The sequence below is a fragment of the Scylla paramamosain genome, chromosome 49, assembly GCF_035594125.1.
Source record: "Scylla paramamosain isolate STU-SP2022 chromosome 49, ASM3559412v1, whole genome shotgun sequence".
Lineage (NCBI taxonomy): Eukaryota > Metazoa > Arthropoda > Malacostraca > Decapoda > Portunidae > Scylla > Scylla paramamosain.
In genome coordinates this window covers 135001-147500 of record NC_087199.1, presented here as the reverse complement: position 1 = coordinate 147500, position 12500 = coordinate 135001, and the positions used below count along the sequence as shown (strand labels likewise).

Below are 12500 nucleotides of genomic sequence, written 5' to 3'. Positions count from 1 at the left end.
GTGTTTACTTAGGGTTTTAAGTGTATTTAGGATGTTTTAGGTCTCCAAGTCCTTTTGCCCTCTCAACTTCAGGATTACCGACCGAAACCTTAGTGGTGGGTGTTTTAGGGGTGTTTATTTAGGGTTTTAAATGTGTTTGGGGTGTTTTAGGTCTCCTCCAAGTCCTTTTGCCCTCTCAACTTCAGAATTACCGACCGAAATCTTAGTGGTGGGTGTTTTTGAGTGTTTTAGGGGTGTTTTAGAATAATTAGGAGTGTTTTGGAGTGTTTTAAGGGTGTTTTTAAGTGTTTTAGGGATGTTTTGGAGTGTTTTATAATGTTGGGAGTGATTTAGGGGTGATTTGGAGTGATTAGGGATGTTTTGGAGTGTTTTAGGGTGTTTTTGTGTGATTAGGGGTGTTTTTGAATGATTAGGGGTGTTTTTGAGTGTTTCAGGGATGTTTTTGACTGTTTTATAGTGTTGGGAGTGTTTTAGGGGTGTTTTTGAATGATTAGTGGTGTTTTTGAATGATTAGGAGTGCTTTTGAGTGTTTTAGAAGTGTTTTTGACTGTTTAAGGGGTGCTTTTGAGTGTTTTAGTGGTGTTTTTAGGGGTGTTTTAAAGTGATTTGAGTGGTTTAGAGTTTCTTGAGTTCAGGGTCATCTTATTTATTTATTTTTATATTTTTAGGGCTGTTTTGGAGAGTTTTTAGGGCATTTTAGGTCTTATTTAAGGTATTTTTCAGGCTTTGATTATGTTTAGGGGTACCTTTGGGGTGTTTTAGGTTAGTTTGCATTTGTGTGGGGTGCTGCAAGGTATGTTTTTAGTGTTTTAGGTCTTGTTTGGGGTGTTTTAGGGATGTCTGTCTCAGTTTTGGGGTATTTTTAGGGTTTTGGGGTCTTTCTGAATTTGTTTGGGTATTTAAAAATTTTTTTGGGGGGGTGTTTTCTGTCAATTTAGGGGTATTTTTTAGGGTATTGCGTGTTCTGGGTTGTTTTAGGGTTCGTTTACATCATTCAGGGTATTTGTGAGGGTTTAGGGAGGTTGCGTGCTGATGAAAGTGTTTTAAGATCATTTTTTGGTTGTTTTAAGTGTTTTTTTAAGATTTTAAGTTTGTTTGGGGTATTTTTTGGTGTTTAAAGGGTTTGAATTGATAGATTAACTGTTTTTGGCATTTTTTTTTAGGGTATTTAATCACCAGGGAAATAATTTAAGGGTTATCTTTTTAGGGAACTTTATTTGTGTCTGTTAATTTGGGTTTGTTTTGTTTTTAGGTCCATTGATCAGTGGGGTATGTTTAGGGCATTTTGGGGTCATAATTAGGGATTTTTAGGGGTCTTGTTGAATAATAATGATAATTTGTGCTTTTATTAATGACACTAATCTTTTTTCTCCCTTTTTTTTCATCCTCTTCACAAATTATCCTCCTCCTCCACCTTCTCCTCTTCCCTTTTCTCCTATATCCATCCTTTCTTCCTTTTATATCCTACTTCCTCCACCGCCACCCGCCACCACCACAGACATCGGCACAATTATGCACGTCTCGGAACTGTCGCCAATGAAGGGGTCAGTGTCGTGGACTGGGAAGCCTGTGTCATATTTTTTGCACATCATTGACAGGACAAAGGTGAGTTATTCTGTTGTTGCTACTCTTGTCAGTGCTCCTCCTGTTGTTGTTGTTGTTGTTGTTGTTGTGGTAGTACTTGTTGCTGTTGTTGTTGTTGTTGTGTTGTGTTGTGGTGGTTGTTGTTGTGTGGTGGTGGTGCTGTGTGTGTGTGTGTGTGTGTGTGTGTGTGTGTGTGTGTGTGTGTGTGTGTGTGTGTGTGTGCGTGTGCTTGTGTTTTGACATGCTGGCTGCCTGACTCCACACATGACCGGTTGGCTGATTGTGCGTCTGTGCGTGCGTAAGTGTTGGTGACTGACTGACTGACTGGCTGACTGACTGGCTGGCTGGCTATGAGATCTTGTGTGTGTGTGAGTGTGTGGGTCAGTCTGCATTGTTGCCCGATCTCACACACACAGCAGAGAAGGTGGCTCGGCAGGGATGACCATCGCGACCCGTGTCAGGTCACTTTGCGGCAGAGTCACACATGCCGTCTTCCTGGTAGTACTGAAATGTATGGAAAGTTCTTTGCAATCCAGTCATTCATTAAATTGTAGAGCCTTATTGTGTGTATGTATGTATGTATGTATGTATGTATGTATGTCATTAATGGTCATCAGTCGCAGCAACAGTGTGACAGAGAAGCACTTGTCAGCCTGTCTGGGTAGATTTGACAACACTGCAGGACCTGGCTTGCCACACCACAGGCCTCATCTTGGGGTTTGAAAGGGTGTGTCTGTCTGTCTGTCTGTCTGTCTGTCTGTCTGTCTGTCTGTCTGTCTGTCTGTCTGTCTGTCTGTCTGTGTCTGTCTATCTGTGTGTGTGTGTGTGTGTGTGTGTGTGTGTGTGTGTGTGTGTGTGTGTGTGTGTGTGTGTGTGTGTGTGTGTGTGTGTGTGTGTGTGTGTGTGTGAATGACTGACTGACTGGCTGACTGGCTGGCTGGGTGGGTGGGTGTGTGACTGACTGACTGACTGACTGACTGACTGACTGACTGACTGACTGACTGACTGACTGGCTGGCTGACTGACTGACTGACTGGCTGGCTGGGTGGGTGTGTGTGTGACTGACTGACTGACTGACTGACTGACTGACTGACTGACTGACTGGCTGACTGACTGACTGACTGACTGACTGACTGGCTGACTGACTGACTGACTGACTGACTGACTGACTTGACTAAGCACCACACCACTCATCACCACCACCACCACCACCACCACCACCTTCAAAATGCCCTCACAAAATTCTAAATTATATATGAAAAAAATCACATTATTTTCTCTTCCTCATTATTATTATTATTATTATTATTATTATTATTATTATTTTTATTCTTTAGCTTTTTGTAAATGATTCACAAAACGTTACATCTTATTTTTTTTTCTTTCAGCTTTTTTTCATTATTTTGACATTTATTTATTTATTTATTATTTTTCATTCATTCTGTATTGTCATATAAAGTATTATTATTATTATTATTATTATTATTATTATTATTATTATTATTATTTATTTATTTATTTATTTTTATCATTATTTTCTTTTAATTAGTGTGTTTTTTTTTATCATGTCCAGTTTAGTTCATTTTTCTGTTCATTATTTTATTATTTATTATTGTTTATCATTTATTACTTCAGTTTTCTTCAAGGTTTATTTTTATTTATTCAATTTGATCATTCCTTTAAGTGATTCTCCATCTTGTTTAGTTCACTGTAAGTGTTTTTATTTTTATATAATTTCTTTTTCATAATTCCCTTCATTTATTTTACATTATCATTCCTTTAACTTAAATTTACCTCATTCTGTATCATTCCTTTAAGTTTGAGTCCTGCGTTGTGTTGCGTTGTGTTCCGTTGGTCCATCAATTAAGTTACTCCCCACAATTCCCTTGATTTATTAAGTTAACCATTTGTTTTTAAGTTGGTGTACAGTTTGGTTAAGTTTGAGTGTTGCGTTGTGTTGCGTTGTGTTCCGTTGGTCCATCATTTAAGTTAACCCCTCCCCAATTCCCTTGATTTATTAAGTTAACCATATGTTTTTAAGTTGGTGTACAGTTTGGTTAAGTTTGAGTGTTGCGTTGTGTTGCGTTTGGTTTGTAATCATGGCGTGCTGCTACAATTGGTCATAATGATTGGTTATCTCTTCCTTCTTTCAGTTGGAGCGATATTTCCAAAGACTTAAGAACCCAAAGCTAAGGGTAAGTCCGGGGAACGGTTGCCAACTTGTCCAGGGGGCTCGCTGCTCCCCGCCCCGCCCCGAACCAGCCCCCTCTGGCCCCCTAACGCCACGCTCTGTTCTGCTCCACCCCCTGCTCTCAGAACGTGGCAGTGTAGGCTGGGGTGGGGCATTGTGGGGCATTGTGGGGGAGATTAAAGCTTTGTGTACCAAAACGCAGCATGAACAGAGCAGGCCAGGGCATAACAGGCATCGTGTCAAGCAGAACAGTGCATGGTGGGGGCAGATCAGCTAAGTCAGGCATGGCATACCTCAGCGGGGCAGAACGGGGCATGGCTTAACAGAATTGGGATTTTTTTGGGGGGGCTGAACAATGCAGAATGAGAGAAATCAATTTGGAATTTAACATTATTGGGGTGGAAATTGAACAGGTCAGAGTTTTGGGTCTTCAGGGCAGAACAGTGCAGAAATTTGACTTTTAGGGCAGAACAGGGAATATTTGAGGGTATAACAGTGCAGAAACATGACTTGAAGAGCAGAACAAGGAATATTTGGGGCAGAACAGCGGAAAGAAGCAGAAGAGTGAAGAAATATGGACTTTTAGGGCAGAACAGTGCAGAAAAAATAGAATAGGTAAAAATTTTGGATCTTTAAGACAGAACTGGGAATTTTTAGAGTAGAAGTGTGCAGAAAAAGCAGAACAGGTCAAAATTCTGGATCTTTAGGGCAGAACAGGAAATATTTGGGGCAGAACAGTGCAGAACAAGGCAGAAACAGGTCAGAATTTTGTATCTAAGGCAGAACAGTGCAAAATTCTGGGTCTTTTAGGGCAGAACAGGAAATATTTGGGGCAGAACAAGACAGAACAGATCAAAATTTTGTATCTAAGGCAGAACAGTGCAGAAAAAGCAGAACAGGTCAAAATTCTGGGTCTTTTAGGGCAGAACAAGGAATATTTGGGGCAGAACAAGACAGAACAGATCAAAATTTTGTATCTAAGGCAGAACAGTGCAGTAAAAGCAGAACAGGTTAAAATTCTGGGTCTTTTAGGGCAGAACAGGAAATATTTGGGGCAGAACAAGACAGAACATCAAAATTTTGGATCTTTAGGGCAAAACAAGACAGAACAGGTCAGAACTTCTAAATCTGGGGCAGAGCAGCGCAGATCGAGGCTGACCGGGGCATGGCATGGCAGGACGGGGCGGGGCAGGGCGGGGCAGCTCCAGTCTGAGTCGGTTGAGGGCACCAGGCATTGACCTCAGTCGCTAGGTCATGCCCACCACCACAACCCACAGCGCCCCGCCCCTTCCCCTCCCCCTACCCCCTCCCTCGCCTCGGGTCGGGTTGGGGCAGCGGGGCGGCCGGGGCGGGGCGAAACGTTTGCCTAAATTGCTGGAAAAAATTAAATTGAGTTATTGTGGCTGTTATTATTATTATTATTAATGTTATTACTATTATTATTATCGTTATTTCTTGTTATTGCTGTTATTAATTGAATTTTTTTTGTATCCCCTTCCCTGATCCTCCCCTAAATATCCCTAAAACCTTCCCAAACACCTCGAAACATCCCTAACTACTGCTGCTGCTGCTACTGCTGCTGCTACTACTGCTGCTGCTGCTGCTGTTGGTTCTACAGGCAAACAAGAATTCTGAAGATAAGGTTAGTTATTATTATTATTATTATTATTATTATTTTATTATTATTATTATTATTATTATTATTATTGTTATTATTATTATTATTATTATTATAAGAATTATTGTTTTTTGTCTTTCTCTCTCTCTTTATTTTCTATTCTTTTGTTGCTTTTTTCTTGTACTGCTGTGTGTGAGAGAGAGAGAGAGAGAGAGAGAGAGAGAGAGAGAGTGTGTGTTTGAAGTGGGAATTAAATTGTTTATTATTATTTATTATTATTATTATTAGTATTATTATTATTATTATTATTATTATTATTATTATTATTATTATTATTATTGTTATTATTGTTCGTAAATTTGCGTTGGTTATTCTTTGATTGTTATTGTTATTTTATTATTATTATTATTATTATTATTATTATTATTATTATTATTATTATTATCATTACTATTATTGTTAGTAGTAGCAATTATTTTTATTTTGTTACTATTAATATATTTTTACTACTACTGTTACTACAACTAGTACTATTATTATTATTATTGTTATTATTATTATTATTATTATTATTATTATTATTATTATTATTATTATTATTGTGGTCGTTTTATTATTCTAAGTACATATAAAAGTGAATGTATTATTATTAGTTATTATTGTCACTGTGAAAACTATGATAACACACACACACACACACACACACACACACACACACACACACACACACACACACACACACACACACACACACACACCCCAGAACACAGCCACACACCCCAGAACACATCCACACACCCCAGAACACAGCCACACAGACACACACACACACCCCAAAACACTGCTACACCTTGCTACACCCAAAAACACCCAGAAAACACTTCACAACTCTCAAAAAGACACACAAACACACAAAAACACCACAACAAACTTAATTACTCAGCAACACCCCCTAAAACACTGCAACACATTCCAAAACACCCTAGAAACCCTGAAAACACCCTGAAAACACTGCAACACCTCCTTAAATATCCATAAACACATCACAACACACCCCAAACACTACAACATACCCTAGAACACCCCAAAACACCAATAGAACACACCAAAACACCCAAAACATCCCAAAAACATGACAGTAGATCTCTAAACACTCCCTAAACACCCCAAAACACATCAAAAACACCCCAAAACACATCAAAAACACCCAAAAACATCAAAAACACCCCAAAACACATCTAAACACCCCAAAACACATCAAAAATTCCCCAAAACACATCAAAAACACCCGAAAACACATCAAAACACCCCAAAACACATCAAAAACACCCCAAAACACATCAAAAACACCAGAAAACATCAAAAACACCCCAAAACACTCCCTAAAGACCCCAAAACACTCTCAAAACACCCCAAAACACACAAAAAACACCCGAAAACATCAAAAACACCCCAAAACACTTCCAAAACACCCCATAACACATCAAAAACACCCCAAAACACATCAAAAACACCCCAAAACACACTCAAAACATCCCAAAACACATCAAAAACACCCGAAAACACATCAAAAACACCCCGAAACACATCAAAAACACCCCAAAACACATGTAAACACCCCCCCAAGTACCCCAGAAGCACCAGGTTAAGCTTCCTCCCACCCACCAAACAACAGGAGGAAGACAGCCAGAGCAGCGTCCGCCGTGTACGCCGAGAGCTGGCCAAGACCACTCTGTCCAACACTTCGGAGACGTCCTCCAACCACTCCTCGGACCACAAGGAGGCCGACGACCCCATCATTGGCCCTACCACTCGTCGCGCATGGAATGACTGGTGCTCCTCCTCCACCTCCTCCTCCTCCTCCTCCTCCTCCACCTCCTCCTCGTCCAAGACCACACCTAAGGGCTCGTCGTCCAGGAGTTCCGCCGATGAGAATGACGAGAATGGACCGCCGACCGCTGCCGCCACCGCCGCCGTCCCGCACCACAACAACCACCGCCGCATCCAGGGTGGTGGTGGTGGTGGTGGCGGTGGTGGTGGTGGTAGGCGGAGAAACACTCAGAGGAGAGCAGCAGCATCCAAGCCAGCCATTGTAGATGATCCTGACCCCCCTGCTGTGGTGAGCTAGTTCTATCTCTAATTTGAGGCTCTTGCTCTAATTGCTGGCTTTATTTTATTATTATTGTGGTTTTTTTCGGATTTTTTTGTGTATTTTTTCGTAATTTTTCATATTTTTTTAAAGATTTTTTGTTTTGTAATTTTTTTTGTGATTTTTTTTTTTATAATTCGATTCTGGCTTTATTTTTATTCTTTTATTGTATTTTAATTTATTAGTTTTTTTTTTTTTTGTTCCTGTGTGAATCATCGCTATCTCTATAATTCTTGTGGCACATTTTTGCTTATTTTATTTTATTTTATTCATTCATCTCTCTATTTCTCTGTGGTTCTGGCTGCCAAATTTGCCTTGTTTTTTATTTACATTTATTTATTTATCATTTGTGTGTGTGTGTGTGCGTGTGTATGTGTTTTGTGTGTCTGTTTGTGTGTATCTCTGTTTTTTCATCTTTCATTTCTTTTATTTATTTATTTAGATATTTTCTTCTGTATGCATGTATGTATGTGTATGTATGTATGTATGTATGTATGTATGTATGTATGTCTCCTGTCATCCCAGTCCAATTTACTTTCTCCCTAATCTAACCTAATTTCACCCTGAGCAGCTGTAACCTCACCCTAATGCACCCTGAACAAACCCAAGGTCACACACACTGGTATCCTCACCCAGACACCCTTAAATGCTCTTAACATCAGCCAGACACCCTAAATTCATCCTAACTTCACTTAAACACCCAAAATATGGCATAACTTCAACGAAACACCCTAAAATGGCTTCCTGTATTCACCCTGACACCTTAAAACTCCCTAACATCACCCTTACACCCTAATCTTACCAAAAGTCCCTTAAAAATATATGAAAACACACAAAACCTTACTGATCTCACCCCAGACACACCCTAACCTAAACCAGCCCACCCTAACCTCACCATGTCTCTCCCCCACAGCCTAGGGTGGCTCGGCGCACCCTGGGGACTGGCGGGGGGCGGAGGGGAGGCAGGAGACAACACCGCAACACCAAGAAACCTATCAAGATCAATGGATTGGATCTGCTTCACACCCAGACACTCCTGAGCACTGGGGCTGCTGACGGTGAGGACCTGGGGGTGATAGGTGGGTGATGGGGGTGTTTAGGAAGGGTATAGGGGTCTTGGGGAGGGTGTAGAAAGGTGTTTGGATGTTTTGAAAGGTGTAGGGGTGTGTTTTGGGTGTTTTTGGGTGTTTAAGAGGTTGCAGGGAGTGTTCTGGGTGTTTTGGTAAGGTGTTGGTGTGTTCCTGAAGTTTATAGGTGTTGCTGGGATATTTGGGTGTTGTAGGAGGGTGTACAGGTGTCCTAGGAGGGTATAGAAGGGGTGTTTTTGGTGTTGTGGGGGTGTTTTCTGTGTATTTTACCATATAACCATCCCTGTTTGTACTCTCTCTCTCTCTCTCTCTCTCTCTCTCTCTCTCTCTCTCTCTCTCTCTCTCTCTCTCTCTCTCTCTCTCTCTCTCTCTCTCTCTCTCTCTCTCTCTCTCTCTCTCTCTCTCTCTCTCTCTGTGTACACCCAATAACCAACCTGGCATCTGTGCACCACCCTAGCTGGCCGAAGTGCAGTGTACCAGGACCCAGCGCCAGGGTGTGTGGACCAGAAGCTGTCTCGGATCACCTCCTCCTCTGTGGCGGGTATCCTGAGGCACGAGGAGCTGCCCATCCCCCCCTCCAACACCCCCTATGCCCTGGAGGTGTTGCTGGATGTGTTTCGCCAGCAGTTCCTCGGCATGTTGGAGTCTTTCAAGAAGCCGGAATACAGGGATTATGTCCTCAAGCAAATTGACGCTGAGAAGGTACGTACGTCAAGATTACCAGTTTTTTACGGTGTTTAGATGTCGTCTGAGGTGTTTTTAGGGTGGTTAAGTGTGTTTTGGGGTCTTTTAAGGGTGTTTAAATTTGTTTTGGGGTGTTTTAAGGGTGATTAATTGTGCTTTTGGCTGTTAAAATGTGTTTTGGGGTGTTTTTTAGGGTGTTTAAATGTATTTTTAGGGTGTGTAGATGTGTTTTGGGGTGTTTTTACGGTGTTTTAAATGTATTTTTAGGGTGTGTAGATGTGTTTTGGGGTGTTTTTAAGTGTTTAGATGTGCTTTGTATGTTTTCAGGGTGTATGGATATAGTTGGGGTGTATTTAGGGTGTTTTTGGGTATTTTTAGGGTGAATATGGTTTTGGGGCATTTTTAGGGTATATGGATGTATTTTGGAGTATTTTTATGGTGTATGGATGTGGTTTAGGGTGTTTTCATGTCAACCCTAGGCCAACACCCCTCTGTATCCCCTACAGGAGAAGAACAAGAGCCTGAAGTCCCGTGCGGCGCAGCTTGAGAGGCAGATTAAGGTTCTAATTGACGATTCCGTGGCGTTGCTTCGCTCCCGAATCTCCGAGCTTGGCATGACGGCAGCCAACCCAGAGGACCTATTAAACAGAGCCAAGGTGCTGAGGGTGCTGTAGGGTGTCAGGCTGTGCAAGGGGATTATACTGGAAATTTAGTGTGATTTTAGTAGAATTCCAGGGTCTCATATGTGTTTTAAGTTATTTTTGTAGATATTAGGGACTTTCTGTCTGTTTTCTTATATTTCAGGGCTTTGTAGGGAGTTTAAGGGATGGTTCTAGTAAGTTAAGAGTGGAAGATATTGGCATTTTAATGATATTTTAAGGATTTTTACTTTTTTAGGGAGTTTAAAAGGGTGTTTTTGTGGTTCTAATGATAGTTTAAGGGTGTATAGTGGAAGATATTGCCATTTTAAGGATATTTTAAGGATTTTTACTTTTTTAGGGAGTTTAAAGGGTGTTTTTTATGGTTCGTGATAGTTTAAGGGTGTATAGTGGAAGATATTGGCATTTTAAGGATATTTTAAGGATTTTTACTTTTTAGAGAGTTTAAAGGGTGTTTTTGTGGTTCTAGTGATAGTTTAAGGGTGTATAGTGGAAGATATTAGCATTTTAAGGATTTTTAGGTTTTTAGGGAGTTTAAAGGGTGTTTTTGTGGTTCTAGTGATAGTTTAAGTGTGTATAGTGGATGACATTGGTAGTTTTAAGGATATTTAAAGGGATTTTAGGTTTTTAGGGAGTTTAAAGGATGTTTTTTTGTGGGTTCTAGTGATAGTTTAAGTGTGTATAGTGGATGACATTGGTAGTTTTAAGGATATTTAAAGGGATTTTAGGTTTTTAGTGAGTTTAAAGGGTGTTTTTGTGGTTCTAGTGATAGTTTAAGGGTGTATAGTGGATGACATTGGTAGTTTTAAGGATATTTAAAGGGTTTGTAGACTTTTAGGGAGTTAAAATGTTCTCTTATTCTCTCTCTCTCTCTCTCTCTCTCTCTCTCTCTCTCTCTCTCTCTCTCTCTCTCTCTCTCTCTCTCTCTCTCTCTCTCTCTCTCTCTCTCTCTCTCTCTCTCTCTCTCTCTACAGCACATCACTACCAGAGCAATTTATTTGTATTTTCCACTCCTCTCTCCCTCCCTCTTACCACCACCACTAACACCACCCTCTCTCTCTCTCTTTTTCCCTCCACCACCACCACCACCACCCTGCAGGAGATCGTGTGGCGTCACAAGGAGCTGCAGGCAAATGTGTCATCCCTCCAACAGCAGGTGAACAGCGCAGAGGAGGAGCAGGAGAGGCTGGTCAGACTGCGGCAACATGAAATTATTCACAAGTACAGAAGGAACGGACTTGTGAATGGGGTAAGAGAGAGAGAGAGAGAGAGAGAGAGAGAGAGAGAGAGGTGTAAGGGTGTCTGTCTGTCTGTCTGTCTGTTTTATTAAGTGTGTGTGTGTGTGAGAGAGAGAGAGAGAGAGAGAGTGAGAGTGTGCCCCAGCACAAGTCAGTGAGGAAATAACCTTGAGCCTCCTCGCCCCGCCTCCCACAGCAGAGCCTGGACGTGTCTCAGGTGACGCAGGAGTTCATCCTGCGGGAGATCTCGCAGACGCTGTCGCAGCGCAAGAAGCTTCACTCGCAGGTGTCACGGCTGGAGTGTGAGGTGAACTCCCTGGAGAACACTGCCCCTGACGCCATGCCCGGCGGGCGCGGCTCGGCAGCCCCTGGGGGACAGAGGGCCGACAAGTCCCCGGGACGGCACAAGACGCGGCACCGCAGCAGGAACCAGGAGTGGCCGTCCATCCCTGACGTGGGCAAGATTGAGGAGAAGAACCCGGAGATCCTGGCACAGAAGATCCTGGAGACCGGCAGGCAGATTGAGGCCGGCCGCATCCCTGCCCTGCCCCCCGGCACCGATGCACGCCTGCATGACCCCCGCCACCCACCCCTTGTGCCCCCAGAGGGCCTCATCAGGATACACCAAGGGGAGCCACGTCCCCCACTGCCACCGGAGCAGCAACAGCAGCAGCAGCAGCAGCAGCAGCAGCAGCAGCAGCATCAACAGCCACCACCACCGCTGCCGCCGGGCCGCGTGGTGGTGGTGACTCAGCGCCATGCCGTGCCTCCCGCCCCGCTGGCCTTGCCCAAAGTGGAGATGCCCCTGCAGGCCGCCGCCGCCGCCGCCGCCACAGCTGTCCCTGGGTCGCGTGGGGGTGGCGGGGACAAGGGCGGGGGTGGGCGGGGCTTCTCCATGGTGCGGGCGCAGGAGCCGCCCCGCGTGGCAGACTTTGAGGACAGACTCAAGCTCATCATCACCAACGTGCTCAACGAAGACAAGCCGCCCGCTCACGCCCTGCCGCCCCGCCCCGCCATGCCCCACGCGCCCCCACAGCCACACTCACCCTACTCCTCCCCTGGCGCGCTTCCCCCAGCCAAGAGGGAGCGCAAGGGGGAGGGGCGGCCCGACTACACCCAGGTGTCCCCCGCCAAGCTGGCCCTGCGCCGCCACCTCTCCCAGGAGAAGCTGCTGGCCCTGGAGGCTGGCGCCCCACCCCCCGCCCCACCCCAAGGCGCCCCTGGGGCCCCCGCTGCACCCCGCATGCCGCCCCTCACCCGCAACGTGGGGGATCTCATCTCGGGGGAGG

General features: G+C 43.6%; 1 protein-coding gene across 1 annotated transcript in view; it reads left to right on the top strand.

Annotated features, from left to right (window-relative positions):
* Positions 1 to 12500, top strand: part of LOC135095366 (histone-lysine N-methyltransferase, H3 lysine-79 specific-like) — a 35915-nt gene that overhangs the window by 21894 nt on the left and 1521 nt on the right. Inside the window, 9 exon segments of the mRNA XM_063996132.1 lie at positions 1499 to 1605; positions 3738 to 3779; positions 5394 to 5417; positions 7069 to 7512; positions 8456 to 8600; positions 9088 to 9332; positions 9821 to 9970; positions 11073 to 11222; positions 11408 to 12500. The exon segment at positions 11408 to 12500 is cut by the window's right edge and continues 605 nt beyond it. Coding sequence (XP_063852202.1) covers positions 1499 to 1605; positions 3738 to 3779; positions 5394 to 5417; positions 7069 to 7512; positions 8456 to 8600; positions 9088 to 9332; positions 9821 to 9970; positions 11073 to 11222; positions 11408 to 12500 — 2400 coding nt within the window.